This window comes from Capricornis sumatraensis, chromosome 23, assembly GCF_032405125.1.
Source record: "Capricornis sumatraensis isolate serow.1 chromosome 23, serow.2, whole genome shotgun sequence".
Classification (NCBI taxonomy): Eukaryota; Metazoa; Chordata; class Mammalia; order Artiodactyla; family Bovidae; genus Capricornis; species Capricornis sumatraensis.
In genome coordinates this window covers 15,133,739-15,149,829 of record NC_091091.1, presented here as the reverse complement: position 1 = coordinate 15,149,829, position 16,091 = coordinate 15,133,739, and the positions used below count along the sequence as shown (strand labels likewise).

Here is a 16,091-nt window from a genome sequence, read left to right as displayed (position 1 = left end):
AACCAAAAATATGAATTAAAAAACTTAAAAAGACTTGAAATTATGGAGCTCCTATAAGAAAACATAGGAGGTAACCTCCCTGACATTGGTCTTAGCTGTGTTTTTTTTAGATCTGACTCCAAAGGTAAGAGAAATGAAAGCAAAAATAAACAAATGAGACTCCATGAAACTAAAAAATGTTTTCTGTTGAAGGAAACCATCAACAAAATGAAAAGCAACCCACCAAATAGGAAGAGATTTTTGCAAATTATATACAATAGCAGTTAATATCCTTGCCGTATAATGAACTCAAATAATTCAACAACAAAAAACCCAACAACTCAAAAACTGGGCAGAAGATCTGAAGAGCCATTTCTCTAAAGCCATTTTGCAGGCACATGAAAAGATGTTCAACATCCTAACCATGAGGAAAATGCAAATCAAAACTTCAATGAGATATCATCTCACATCTATTAGAATGGCTATTATTAAAAAAAAACAACCCAGAAATAATAAGTATTGCAGAGAATGTGGAGAAAAGGGAATCCCCATATGCTGTTGGTGAGAATGTAAACTGGTGTAACCACTATGGAAAATAATATGGAGATTCCTCAAAAAATTAAGAGTAGAACTGCCATATGATCTAGCTATTTCAGTTGTGCATATTTATTTGAAAAAAAGGAAAAGTACTAATTTGAAAGTATATACACCACTATGATCACTGAAGCATAATTTACAACAGCCAAGATATGAGAACAACCTAAGTGTCCATGAATGGATAATGAAAATGTGCCATATATATATATACAACAGAATGCCACATAGCTATAAAAAAGGAAGGAAATCTTGCCACTGCGACAACATGGATGGACCAGGAGGCTATTATGCTAAGTGAAATAAGTCAGATTGAGACAGACAAATACCACAGGATTTCACTTTTATGTAGAATCAAACAAAACAAAAACAAACTCATAGATACACAGAACAGACTGGTGGTTACCAGAGGGTTAGGAGCTGGGGGAGGGTGAAATAGATGGTAACTAGATTTATGATAGTGGTCACTGTAGTGTTCACAAATACCAATTTATAATGTTATATACCTGAAATTTATATGATGTTATATACCAATTTTAACTAAAAAAAAAGTTAGATTAACATTTTTCTGAAACTGATTTACAGAAAAGGAAATATTCAAACTAGGAAGTGGTTTAAACAAGTAAGCCTCCAACTAAAACTGAATTCTAAAATATATTTTAGTAAGCAAAATTATAACAATTTTTTGACATTATTTATACTTACAGGCAAATGAGTAAACACTTGAAAGATGCTTCTCAAAAAATTAATAAGATCCATTAAATAACCACTAGCTCTTCCATCTGGCTCAGACATTGTCCAGTCATAATCAGCAAGCTGAACAAATTCATCAATTTTTTGATTAAGCTTGGTATATATTTCTCCCTCTGCTGCATGTCGGGCATCCTGACAGGATACAACAAAACAAAAAGTGAAAAATAAGTTACAGAATTAGGTAAATAAACAAGTTTTCTTAAAATTCCAAATTTTATTTTTTATATTTGTTTGGTTTAATATTTTAAACATTTATTCAAAATCCAACAAAACTGTAGGATTTCTGGTTGAAAGTACTCTATTTGACATCACTTTTTTCCTCCAACTTCACTTTTACTTTTTTTGTCTTTATTTGGTAGTATAACTTATCAGTTATCAATTATGAACTGTTCTCACAGCTCTAAGATCCTGGGAGAAACAGAAACGGAAAACAAAAGTTGTCAAGAATGCAGACGACGTATATCCACTGACTGACTGAGGGAAATTAAGTTGGACTATCACATCAGAAATGAAATCATTACTGCTGTTTTGAGTAGAAGAGGCCCACCCCCCACCCACTGCTCCCAAAAAAGGTTAACTTCTCAAGAGAAAAGAAATGGAGTGATGAAAAAAAGCAGAGTAAGAATACTCAAACATTTTCTGATCCATTAAAGCAACAAGAAAACTAGCAAAAATTGTCAAAAATCAATTTTTCCACAGGTCTGGAAATTAATTCAAAGCCTGCAGCAATTCAAGCAGCATCTACTCATGAAAAACTGCTGAACCTTGGTATGGAAACAAGCTCTGTGATGTTTTAATGTGCCCCTTTTCACTTTTCCTCACTAGCTCCAGGTTCACAGTATCCTTGAAAATCAATATCCCACAGTCAGTCAGTCAGTTCAATTGCACAATCCTGTCCGACTCTTTGCGACATCATGAATCACAGCACGCCAGGTCTCCCTGTCCATCACCAACTCCCAGAGTCCACCCAAACCTGTGTCCATCGAGTTGGTGACGCCATCCAACCATCTTATCTTCTGTCGCCCCCTTTTCCTCCTGCCCTCAATCTATCCCAGCAGCAGGGTCTTTTCAAATGAGTCAGCTCTTCGCATCAGGTGGCTGAAGTATTGGAATTTCAACTTCAACATCGGTCCTTCCAATGAACAACCAGGACTGATCTCCTTTATAATGGACTGGTTGGATCTTCTTGGAGTCCAAGAGACATGCAAGAGTCTTTTCCAACACCACAGTTCAAAAGCATCAATTCTTCACCAGTCAGCCTTCTTCACAGTCCAACTCTCACATCCATACATGACCCCTGGAAAAACCACAGCCTTGACTAGATGGACATTTGTTGGCAAAGTAATGTCTCTGCTTTTGAATATGCTGTCTATGTTGGTCATAACTTTCCTTCCAAGGAGTAAGCGTCTTTTAATTTCATGGCTGCAATCACCATCTGCAGTGATTTTGGAGCTCCCCAGAATAAAGTAACCACTGTTTCCCCATCTATTTCCCATGAAGTGATGGGACTGGATGCCATGATTTTCATTTCTGAATGTTGAGCTTTAAGCCAACTTTTTCACTCTCTTCTTTCACTTTCATCAAGAGGCTCTTTAGTTCTTCTTCACTTTCTGCCATAAGGGTGGTGTCATCTGCATATCTGAGGTTATTGATATTTCTCCTGGCAATCTTGATTCCAGCTTGTGCTTCCTCCAGCCCAGCGTTTCTCGTGATGTACTCTGCATAGGAGTTAAATAAGCAGGGTGACAATATACAGCCTTGACGTACTCCTTTTCCTATTTGGAACCAGTCTGTTGTTCCATGTCCAGTTCTAATTGTTGCTTCCTGACCTGCATACAGATTTCTCAAGAGGCAGGTCAGGTGGTCTGGTATTCCCATCTCTTTCAGAATTTTCTGCAGTTTATTGTGATCCACACAGTCAAAGGCTTCGGCATAGCCAATAAAGCCGAAGTAGATGTTTTTCTGGAACTCTCTTGCTTTTTCCATGATCCAGCGGATGTTGGCAATTTGATCTCTGGTTCCTCTGCCTTTTATCAAACCAGCTTGAACATCTGGAATTTCATAGTTCATGTATTGCTGAAGCCTGGCCTGGAGAATTTTAAGCATCACTTTACTAGCATGTGAGATGAATGCAATTGCGGTAGTTTGAGCATTCTTTGGCATTGCCTTTCTTTGGGATTGGAATGAAAACTGACCTTTTCCCGTCCTGTGGCCACTGCTGAGTTTTCCAAATCTGCTGGCATATTGAGTGCAGCACTTTCACAGCATCGTCTTTCAGGATTTGAAATAGCTCCACTGGAATTCCATCACCTCCACTAGCTTTTTTCGTAGTAATGCTTCCTAAGGCCCACTTGACTTCACATTCCAGGATGTCTGGCTCTAGGTGAATGATCACACCATCGTGATTATCTGGGTCATGAAGCTATTTTTGTATAGTTCTTTTGTGTTTTCTTGCCACCTCGTCTTAATATCTTCTGCTTCTGTTAGGTCCATACCATTTTTGCCCTTTATTGAGCCCATCATTGCATGAAATGTTCCCTTGGTATCTCTCATTTTCTTGAAGAGATCTTTAGTCTTTCCCATTCTGTTGTTTTCCTCTATTTCTTTGCATTGATCACTGAGGAAGGCTTTCTTATCTCTTCTTGCTATTCTTTGGAACTCTGCATTCAAATATCTTTCCTTTTCTCCTTTGCTTTTCACTTCCCTTCTTTTCACAGCTATTTGTAAGGCCTCCTCAGACAACCATTTTGCTTTTTTGCATTTCTTCTTCTTGGGGATGTTGTTGATTCCTGTCTCCTGTACAATGTCACGAACCTCATTCCATAGTTCATCACGCACTCTATCTATCAGATCTAGTCCCTTAAATCTATTTCTCACTTTCACTGTAAGGCATCTGATTTAGGTCATACCTGAATGGTCTAGTGGTTTTCTCCACTTTCTTCAATTTCAGTCTGAATTTGGCAATAAGGAGTGCATGATCTGAGCCACAATCAGTTCCCGGTCTTGTTTTTGCTGACTGTATAGAGCTTCTCCATCTTTGGCTGCAAAGAACATAATCAATGATTTTGCTGTCAACCATCTGATGATGTCCATGTGTAGAGTCTTCTCTTGTGTTGTTGGAAGAGGGTGTTTGCTATGACCAGTGCATTTTCTTGGCAGAACTCTATTAGCCTTTGCTCTGCTTCATTTCATACTCTAAGGCCAAATTTGCCTGTTACTCCAGGTATGTCTTGACTTCCTACTTTTGCATTCCAGTCCCTTATAATGAAAAGGACATCTTTTTTGGATGTTAGTTCTAGAAGGTCTTGTAGGGTTCATAGAACTGTTCAACTTCAGCTTCTTCAGCGTTACTGGTCGGGGCATAGACTTGGATTACCGTGCTATTGAATGATTTACCTTGGAAACGAACAGAGATCATTCTGTCGTTTTTGAGACTGCATCCAAGTACTGCATTTCGGACTCTTCTGTTGACGATGATGGCTACTCCATTTCTTCTAAGGGATTCCTGCCCTCAGTAGTAGATATAACGGTCATCTGAGTTCAATTCACCCGTTCCAGTCCATCTTGATTCCTAGAATGTCCAGTTAACTGATTCCTAGAATGTCAATGTTCACCCTTGTCATCTCCTGTTTGACCCACAACAGTGGTAAAAACCTGTGTTGGCCTATCAGCGAACACAGCAGGGGGAGAATGAGTTGGCACTCCTTTAAAGCCATATTCCCAGAGAATTATCGTTAGTAGATCTATCTGGTGATTCCCTGGAAGACTCCACTTGCAGAGATGTCTTTACATGACCTAAAAACAGGATTGTTGAGAGCAAAAAGCCTTTTTCCTGGGGGCATTTGTTAAAAACATTTAGAGGCAATTGTGTAACATCACAGACACTTTAGGTGGCAGATAACAACTAGGGTACACACTAAGCGAGCCAAAAAGCTTAAAAGGAAAAACTGGGGGATGAAATGTCCATAGATGGCTTTGAAAAGCTCTGACATATTCCTGGGAAGGTAGAAGACTGTGTACATGTGTAGGGCTGTGAACATACTCCAGAAAGACCTGAGAAAGCTCTAAGCTCTCATTTATAGCTGACCCTGAAGTTCTGTGCAAGAAGGATGTGAAGGTTAATGCAGAGGTGTCAAATGCCTGATTGCTGAAGGCATGCCCCAATAAACACAGAAAGTCCCTCAAAAAGACTGGGAGACTGATTGGTTCCAATTTTTATGGAAATCTGTGTCCAATCATTAGCTGGTCACTAAGCTAACTAAGCAGAGACTTCAGTGGCCACAGATGACAAAAAACACAGACTTTACAGAATTAATTCAGAAAAGTCATGAAACAACCAACCACCTACCAGGAAGAAACAACAAACCTTGGGGAGAAAGGAGAATCTGATTATCAGAATTGCCACATTACAATACGGCTTTATTTTTAATTTTCATTGGCATATAATTGATTTACAATGTTGTGTTAGTTTCAGATATACAGCAAAGTCAATCAGTTTTACATACATATCCACTCTTTTTAAAGATTCTTTTCCTATACAGGCCATTACAGATTATTGAGTAGAGTTCTCTGTGCTATAGAGTAGGTTCTAATTAGTTATCTATCATAGTGTACATATGTCAATCTCAATCAATATGTCAATCTCAATCTCCCAGTTTCTCTCTCCTCTTATCCCGATAACCATGTTTGTTTTCCACATCTATGATTCTACTTCTGTTTTGTAAATAAGTTCATTTGTACCCACTTTTAAGGTTTCACATATAAGCAATATCGTATGGTATTTATCTGTGTCTGACTTACTTCACTCAGTATGACAATCTCTAGATCCATCCTTGTTACATTACTTTAAATGTCCAGATTTCAATAAAATTTGCAAGTTGCACAAAGAAACAAGAAAGTATGAGATATTGGACTTATAAGACAAAGGTTTTAAATCAGTCTTTAAAATAATCAAAGGACTAAAGGAAAATATGAGAACAATACCTGACAAAATTAACTATATAAAGAGATAGGAACCACTTGAAAACAAAGAACCTAATAGAAATTCTGTAGTTGAAAAATACAATAAATGAAACAAACAAAATCACTACAGGCATTCAACAGCAAATCTGAGCAAGCAGAAGACAGAGACAATTTGATCAAAAATATAAACCAACTAACAGACATCTATTGAACATTCAACATTAGCAAACCGTGCATTAGTCTCAAAGGAACATGGGACACTATGCACAACAGAGCAAATGTTAAGTCATAAAACAAATCTTTAAAGCGAGGTTCCCCAACAAGGCCATCTAGCAGGAAGTGAACAGCTGCGAACCTAAAATCATCTATCTCCCACTTCACCCCATCCCCACCTGTGGAAAAGCTATCTTCCATGAAAAAGTCCCTGGTGCCAAAAAGCTAGGACTGGGGCTTTAAAAAACTGATAGCATACAAAGTATGTTCTCTGACTACAATGGAATGGATATTTCTGGCAAAACTAATACTTATTGGAAATCCCCTGGTGGTCCAATGGTTGGGACTCCATGCTTTCACTGCTGAGGACGCAGGTTCAATTTCTGGTCACAGAACTAATATCCCACGAGCCATGCATCATGGCCAAAAAGCAAAACACACACACACACACCAACCTAATACTATTTAAATTCATATCTTGACTAACAGGAGACCTAAGTATCACCCACCATTATCAGTCACATACATTTGAACACAACTTAACCTAATGTATCATTTATATCATGTCCTATGAATTAAAGCAGTATAAAGACACTGAGACATCTTTCACCCTCAAGGATCTCACAATTCAGGAAGAGAATCAATATTACAAAACATGATTAGTGCTGCTGCTGCTGCTAAGTCGCTTCAGTCGTGTCCAACTCTGTGCGACCCCATGGCAGCAGCCCATCAGACTCCCCTGTCCCTGGGATTCTCCAGGCAAGAACACTGGAGTGGGTTGCCATTTCCTTCTCCAATGCATGAAAGTGAAGAGTGAAAGGGAAGTCACTCTGTCGTGTCCGACTCTTAGCGACCCCATGGTCTGCAGCCCACCAGGCTCCTCCGTCCATGGGATTTTCCAGGCAAGAGTACTGGAGTGGGGTGCCATTGCCTTCTCCCACTGAGGTTCAATCCCTGGGTTGGGAAGATCCCATGAAGAAGGGAATGGCTACCCACTCCAGTATTCTTGCATGGAGAACTCCATGGACAGAGGAGCTTGGCAGGCTACAGTCCACAGGGTTGTGAAGAGTCAGAAACAACTGAGCAAAAAACATTTTCACTTTTATCAGAGGAATAAAACAAAGCAGGCTGAGGGACTTCCCTGGTGGTCCAATGGTTAAGATTCTGAGCTCCCCAAGCAGAGGCCTGGGTTCGATACATGGTTGGGGAACTAAGATCCCACATGCCTCTGGCCAAAAAACCAAAACAAAACAGAAGCAGTATTGTTACAAATTCAGTAAAGGGTTTTTTTTTAAAAAAAGGTCCACATCAAAAAAATCTTAAAAAAAAAAAAAAGAATAGAAAGAAAGAAGCACACAAAAAGATTTCATTATATCTTTTCTTTGTATTTATACACTAGAATACACTTGAGTTATTTGGTAAGGTATTCCTAAAAAAGTGATAACTAATTATCACTTATGAGACTGTTACGAAAATCATTTTGGACTTCCTAGAGAGTAGTACTACAGTTGAAACCAAAACACTCTCAATCCTTATGATCTGATTAGAAAGTCAAGAACACATCAACTAACTCCTAAATTAAATTTCAAATGAATCAGCTTATAAACAAAGCAACTAATTTCTTCTTTGCTTCTTAAGGGGCTTCCCAGGTAGCACAGTAGTAAAGAATCTGCCTGTCAATGCAGGAGGTATTAAGAGATGCAGGTATGATCCCTGGGTCAGGAAAATTCCTTGGAGTAGGAAATGACAACCTACTCCAGTATTCTTGCCTGGGGAATTTCATGGACAGAGGAGCCTGGAGGGGGTCCCAAAGAGTTGGACATGAATGAGCGCACGCACGCACGCACATGTGTGTATGCACACACACTCACTCTCTCTCTCTCGTATGCACACACTCTCTCACACACACACACGAATGAGCGAACGCACGCACGCACACTCACACACACTCTCTCTTGTATGCACACACGCTCTCTCTCTCTCTCTCTCTCTCTCTCTCTCTCTCTCACACACACACACACACACACACACACACACACACACACACTACTTGTTAAAGAAATAGTGCCCTCTGGAGGCAGAAACATATCTCATATAAGAACTTTTTTATTTCAACATACAAAAATTAAGTGATATCATACTATCAGCAGTTCTTGACCACAGATGTGCAACAAAATCACTCAAAGAACTATTTTAAACGGATATATGCACAAACTCCATGCTAGTCCTCAGATACAATAAGCACATGTGTTTTAAATAAAAGATAAGTAGTAATATCACTGAAAATTTTAGTAAACATCTATGATTTATTGTCTACTATCTTTTCTCCCTTCTTGGAAAAGTCTGCAAATACATTTTGGAAAAATCACTCTGCCCTCATTCACAGCTCTATTTGGTCTTGGATAGAACTGAATCTCTATCTAGTGCCAAGGTTGGATCCTGATGATCCAAGAGGAGCTGATCATCCTCTTAACTCACAGGGAGTTCCATAGCAGCTAGCCATCTATCTGCTTTTATATGGATAGAGCATGAGGATATAAGGTTTAAAATTGTGACCTCGGAGCCATTTTGCTACTAGAGAAGAAAACCTACAGCTGCCATTATAGTCTGAACACGAGGCCCAAACTACATAAAGCGGAGTTAAAAATTAAAAGATGGAGGAACTCTGGACACTCAATTATACTTTAGATTTTCCTAAGTTGTCATTCTCTGTATTTGCCTATTACTCCAATTTTGGTGGCAGCAGTGTGGTCTGTGATTTCACTTCTCTGAAAGATCACAGAAGAGTTGATATTTTCACAATCTTCTCAGCTTTTCACTTGTCGGACAGAGTGCCAACTTCCTAGCTCTTTACATGCCAGACTGGAAAAATGGAAGTCTGTGTTCACTTTTTAATAATAATTGAGCTATATCTATTTATAATTAGTGCCTGTATAAATTGTGTATGTTTATATATGAATGTTAATTTTTTTAAGTGTTTTTTAGAGTCCATGTACCACGCCCTTGCTCCACAAGAGGAAAATTTCAAGACCTTAATCAAAGATAATTTACCACTATCATTTTAGCCATAATAAAAAAAAATTTGCTACATACTCATCAACAGATTAAAAACGGCAAACTGACGAAGAATCCCAAGTATATACTTTCTAGGCACTTACACCTGCAATTACTGCCAGGACTCAAAAGGAAAGAACTCTTCAGAGTGGCAGGTTGGAAATGCTTCATGGAGCAAAGTTAAAGAGCTCTGATGCCAAAGAAAAAGGACTGGGCCATCCTCTACTACACAGATTAAAAGGGGAACGCTATTCCCGCTTTCCCCTCTGTTCTGATGCAAATCTTTCTAGTTAGAAGTCTTATATTAGCTTCAAGTAACTCTCAGTGTGGGTCCATGTTAATTTTTAAAAACTGCAGTACTGCTGAAGGGCAGGAACCCTTCAGCACAGATTTAGTACAATCACTCACAGATTTAGTACAATGAAAGGCAAGCTAATGAGACAGTCTATACAGTATTTCATAAAGTAAACAAATATATAAAATCAAGCACTTTGTATATGCATATGTGGGGTTTTGGAGAGGAAGCAAATGGATGTATGAGTAAAAGGATCATGCATACAAATGCTTATTTCTATAATCATTAAGTAACTTAATAGGAATATGCTTGATCAGGCCGTTGGACTGAAAAGAATTAGGCTGAAGAGGTTAACTAAGCAATCCATGCTAATGTCTGTAATCAAAACTGTACTTTAATCATCTACAGACTACTCACTATGAATGGAAATTCCCCCAATCTCCCTCAGGAATTCACTTTAATATTGATTTAACAATTCTACCTGTTGAATTGCTTTCTTGTATCACAGTTTAAGATAAATAATTCCTCTTGAAACAGATCAAAGGCAGAATTGAAGAACACTTAATCTTCACATATTGAGCTTGAAATAGCTCTTGTTTTTATATCATCAAACAGAAACGGTTTCCTAAGTTCTGTGTAAAAAAATAAAAAATAAACAATAAAAAATAAGGATGCTCTACTATTTGGACAAGCTGAACTTGATTTCCTGATTTCCAAGGAAAGTCAAGGAGTATATCTTACGACAGTTGTACTTTCAGCTAAATATCTACAACTTAAGGACCACTGGCAAAATGGACCAGAGCTAACATTTCTAAATGTTTCCTCCCAACAGGATGATTTTGAGAAGTATATGTAGTTCCAGGATTCCTTAATCTAAAGCATCATGTTCCAGTATCTGTGGCACTCCGACTTACAACTGGTAAGAAAAATTGCTTGACGATCCCTTGATCAATGCATTTCATGTTTTAATCAGAGTATCAAGTTAGCCTATTAAATATAATGCCAATCGTTAAATATGCTTACAATTCCAGTCCCCAGTAAATCCCTTCTTGACACCATATGAGTAACACATGGACGTAAGGACAGAAAACAATAAAGAGAAAGGACTGTATAAAATCTAACATTGAAGCAAAGAATCATTCAGTCTGCGGACAAATAAATGTTCATAAACTTGTGGAATCTCCTTCTATATTATGGTACTTATTATATCGTATTTTCAAGTGTATTTTTACAGTTTTCCCTCCTGAGCTCCTTGAGGGCAGGGATTCATTTCTCTATTTTCAGCACCTAACAGAGCTCTCAGAGCACAGATCAGGTACAACAAATGGCACTGCGCTAAGTATCCCCTTTAATCCTCATAATAACTGTATGACACAGATAATATATTACTACTCTAATTTTATAGATAATAAACCCAGGAGTCATTAAAATGAAAGAATGTGGCACAGTCGCACAGTAGCCTAACTCCAGAGTATATGCTTGCCATTACTGTACTATTTGCTGCTGTTCACGCAGTTGTGTCCAACTCTTTGTGGCCCCACGGACTGCAGCATGCCAGGCTTTCCTGTCCTTCACCTTCCTCTGGAGCTTGCTCAAACTCACATCCATTGAGTCGGTGATGCCATCCCATCATCTCATCCTCTGTCATCCCCTTCTCCTCCTACCTTCAACCTTTCCCAGCATCAGGGGCTTTTCCAATGAATCAGTTCTTCGTATCATGTAGCCAAAGTATTGGAGCTTCAGTGTCAGCATCAGTCCCTCCAATGAATATTTAGGATTGATTTCCCTTAGGATTGACTGGTTTGCTCTCCTTACAGTCCAAGGGACTCTCAAGAGTCTTATCAAACACCACAGTTCAAAACTGAATAAACGAATGCCTGTTTTGTCCAGCTTCTATCTCAGTTGTAATAAATAATTTTATTAATTTGTCCACTCAGATATCATCTGCATTTGTGTCTTACGGATCAGGATGACTACACGTGCTTAAGGATCATCAGAGGAGCAGATTTGGGACTCAGGCTGCTAATTTTAGAAAACTAAGGGTCTTCTCTTGACTTAACACTTTCAAAGTCTGATTACTGTTAATGTTCATTTCAGTTCAGTCCCTCAGTCGTGTCCGACTCTGCGACCTCATGAATCACACCATGCCAGGCCTCCCTATCTATCACCAACTCCCAGAGTTCCCTCAGACTCATGTCCATCGAGTCAGTGATGCCATCCAACCATCCCATCCTCTGTCGTCCCCTTCTCCTCCTGCCCCCAATCCCTCCCAGCATCAGAATCTTTTAGAGAGGAGCCTGGCTGGCTATGGTCCATGGGATCACAAAGAGTCAGATATGACCAAGCGACTGCTGCTGCTGCTGCTGCTAAGTCACTTCAGTCACGTCTGACTCTGTGTGACCCAATAGACAGCAGCCCACCAGGCTCCCCCGTCCCTGGGATTCTCCAGGCAAGAACACTGGAGTGGGTTGCCATTTCCTTCTCCAATGCATGAAAGTGAAAAGTGAAAGTGAAGTCGCTCAGTCGTGTCTGACTCCTAGCGACCCCATGGACTGCAGCCCACCAGGCTCCTCCATCCATGGGATTTCCCAGGCAAGAGTACTGGAGTGGGGTGGCATTGCTGTCTCTAAAAAGTCTGCTTACAGTGATTGAAATAAAAACTTTTGGTCAGATTTTTACATACCTTAAAAGTAGAAAGCCCATAAAGTCTTGTGGTATGGACAGTTTCTTGAGAAATATTTGTAATGTTAGTTATAAAGTCCTCAAGGTATTTGCAGGCTTGTTCTAGGTGTGTGGTATTTATGATGATTTGCACTAGCTAGAAAATAGAAAATATCTCCAGTAAAATGCAGGTTACATGTATATAAAGTCATTACATTTTTAAAAACAGGATTATTACTTTCAGCTACTGCACAATTTCTGCATAATTACAGCAGTATGGGATATAATTGATTATCTGATATCAAAAGCCTGCTACAAATACTGCTTACGAATGCTATCATTTAAAAAAACAGTCTATCAATTAATTTAAAATAACTTTTCAAGATACTTTTTCAAATTTTATATGTTCACAAAGTTAAAAAAGAGTATTTTCACTTCATGTAAAGTCTGACAAACATAAATCTCCATATACCTTCTAACATCTTCAACTATCCACCATTCTCCATGTAAACCCTTTTCCCTCATAACACTTGAATTTACAATGAGACTTCTGTTTTAAAACAAATCCACTTCTATCAATAAATTTAAAATGAAAAGTTAGTTTTATAGGATGATGTTCAGCAATAAATTTATAATAATTGTTTTGTACAATGAAACATTTAGCTATAAATATCTTTTTAACCTACCTCTGTCAAACCTATATGAGGTTTTTTAATAAGATTCAGTAAACAGCTACTCAAAGTTCTGGTCAGCAGCAGATTTGTAGATTTTCTAAGCATATCATCTATTTCTGTTGAGCTAAAAACAAAGGTTGATATCATTAAGCTTTCCACAAGGGTTACAGTTAGTTTCCTTAATAATTTAATGCAATTTACTAAAGTAACTTGCTCCAATTTTTTAATATTGTTATATAAATTACAATCATTCATATTTATTAACTCACATATTTCAATTCAACTTAGTTTCATAAAAAGGATACTTGCCATAAATGAAAATGTTCATTTATAGAAAAATTTAACTGTATTCAGTTAACTGTTACAGTAAAACCATAGGGTACTTAGTGTAAGGAAATAAAACTATTCTTAAATTATGACTCCACTGTGTGACAGCCAATGACACTTTATATATGTGTATATAAAGATACTTTATATACACTATAGTTAAAATTATTTTTGAAATACAAATTGATGTGAACTCTCTGGATATAATTAATTGCTAGATTCAATTTTAATATAACTAAGCTATCCATTTCCACTGAGGTTTTTTTTTTTTTTAAAGATTCTAAGAAATTAGCTGCCTTATACTAGTTTTAATTTGGGAGAGGGAGGAACTAACCTTATGTTTCTTAGCATCCTAAATATTGCTAAAAAATGGACTAAAAAGACTATTTTCTTCTAACCACTAGGCCTTTAAGTAAATAATGATGTATTTTTTTGGTATACAGCCTCATAACCGAAACAATTAAGCTGTGTCCTAGATCAAGTTTTCACAGTCTTAGCACTACTGACATACATACAGGCTAGAGAGTTCTTTGTTGTAGGGCTGTCCTGTACCATTGAAAGATGTGTAGCAGCATCCCTGGCCTCCATCCGCCTGATGCAAGTAGCATTCTTTCCCTTAGTCATAAAATGTCTCTAGATGGTGTCAACTATACCTTGGGGGAAAAAACTGCCCCAATTGAGACTCACTGCCTCAAATACAGTCTAACATTTTAGTTTTAGCACCCTTTTCCTTTTTATTTTATTAAAATATTACTCTTACAAATCTATGAAGCACAAATATTTACTAGTTTATATTAATATTTATTTTAAATATGCAAATAGAGCATGATTTGATAGCTTACAGGTAACTTTCACTACTATCCTAATGTTCTCCATTTTAATGTAGGTATTCTTCCATTTCTACCAACCCTAATCCTGGCAGACCTGAGGAGACTATGTCTCTCTGATTCTTTGCATCTGAAGTCAAGACTGCCCAGGCAATGTATATAATTTCAGTAGGGTTTCAGGGTTACACAGCAGCAAACTAACAGAAAACTAATCTATCAATAGTGTCCCTAGAACAAGCAACGTACTCACGCTGATAAAAAGGAGGTGGTTGCCAACTCCTCTGGTTTCTTTTCTGACACACTCAAAACTATGTTTTAAGACACCTTGTATAGCATCCTTTTCAGATGAAAAGTTATCCATGACAGATAATGTCTTTTAATTCCCCTGAACTTCCTTGAATCCTGAATCAATATGTCTTTTTCTTCCATAAGTAAAAGCAGAGAAAGAAAACCTATCAGCACCTATGTCCTATTGGTACTGGTTAAGATTTACCCAACAATCACCAGGATTTCCCCAACAAGGCTTTTATCCTAACTGAGCAGTTTTTTCCCTTAACTCTTTGTCTTTTGAGATTATAACTTATACTCTTCCTAATTTTTAAATAGCATTTCACAGTAATTAAATCTTAATATACAATAAATCTCCTAAGTTATGTTATAGCTTAACCTTTTATGAAAGCTGAAAATTTCTTAAAGGTCATATTAGAGACAGATGTTTCCTCTGCAACCAAATAACGGAGACTTTGGAGTTTCTTCATGAAGTCATTTCATTCACTGGCCCTGCTTTTATTCACATATAAAAAGAAACCCAAACATTTTTTCTATAAGAGCTCTAAAGCATCTTCTTGTCCTAAAAATTTAACTGCAAAATATGTTTAAACAAATAAAAGAGTTTTAAACACACAAAGTTATTTTCCATAACTCTTTTACTGACAAATTAAAAAAAAAAAAAAAGCAACTCCAGTAGCTCAATTTTAGGTCACAGATATAAAATTTTTAAATAAAAATACATGTCAAAAAGCTGATAATCAAGAATAAATTTATATGCTTTCATATTAACTATGCTGTTTCTGTATTCTGAGGTAGTTATTACTTCATTAACAAAATGAAAATAGACAATGTACTTAGTAAAGCTAACTTTTTAAAAACACAAGCATAAAAAAATAAAAACGTAAGCATAAATGCCTTGCAAGATAAATAACACAGTTATCAGAGTTAATGAGAATTGAATACTGAAGTAACAAAATGACAATATTTTTATCAAGAAGAGAAGGAAAAACTAGACAATCTTTCCTGCTGTAGCATTAATATACAACATTTACCTTTTAGAATGCTAGGAGTTCATACATAAGAAGAATCAGAACTGAGGGGAAGTAGGGAAGCTTTTGGGAAAATTACACATAATATTGTGACTAATGGCTTTTATCTTTGGTATTACATATGCTGTAAAAAAAATCAAATAATAATAGAAATCCACTGCCTCTCCTCTGTAAAGAAACAAAATAAAAGTTAATTCTAAGATGCTAAATTTCTATACTTCCTACCAATTAACAATATCTTAACTAAGTATCAGTCCTGTATTTCAGGAATCAACAGTTAGATTAGATAATAAAAAATACTTGTCAGGATATACATATTATACATGATACCCAGTGTTAAAGTAAGCTATATCTAAAGGAAAAATGAGGGGGACCAGTTTATAGATTCAGGATTGCAGCTTCAAGAATAATTCTACAATATAACATTTGAGCC

The 16,091-nt window shown here is 37.2% G+C and overlaps 1 protein-coding gene across 3 annotated transcripts in view; it reads right to left on the bottom strand.

Moving 5' to 3' along the window:
* EXOC6 (exocyst complex component 6) overlaps positions 1 to 16,091 on the bottom strand; it is a 190,046-nt gene that overhangs the window by 76,557 nt on the left and 97,398 nt on the right. For all 3 annotated transcript variants that reach the window (XM_068961740.1, XM_068961739.1, XM_068961741.1), the window contains 3 exons: positions 13,198 to 13,309; positions 12,534 to 12,668; positions 1,279 to 1,458 (listed from right to left, as the gene is read on the bottom strand). In XM_068961740.1, the coding sequence (XP_068817841.1) occupies positions 1,279 to 1,458; positions 12,534 to 12,668; positions 13,198 to 13,309 (427 nt within the window). The remainder of the gene's footprint in view (positions 1 to 1,278; positions 1,459 to 12,533; positions 12,669 to 13,197; positions 13,310 to 16,091) is intronic.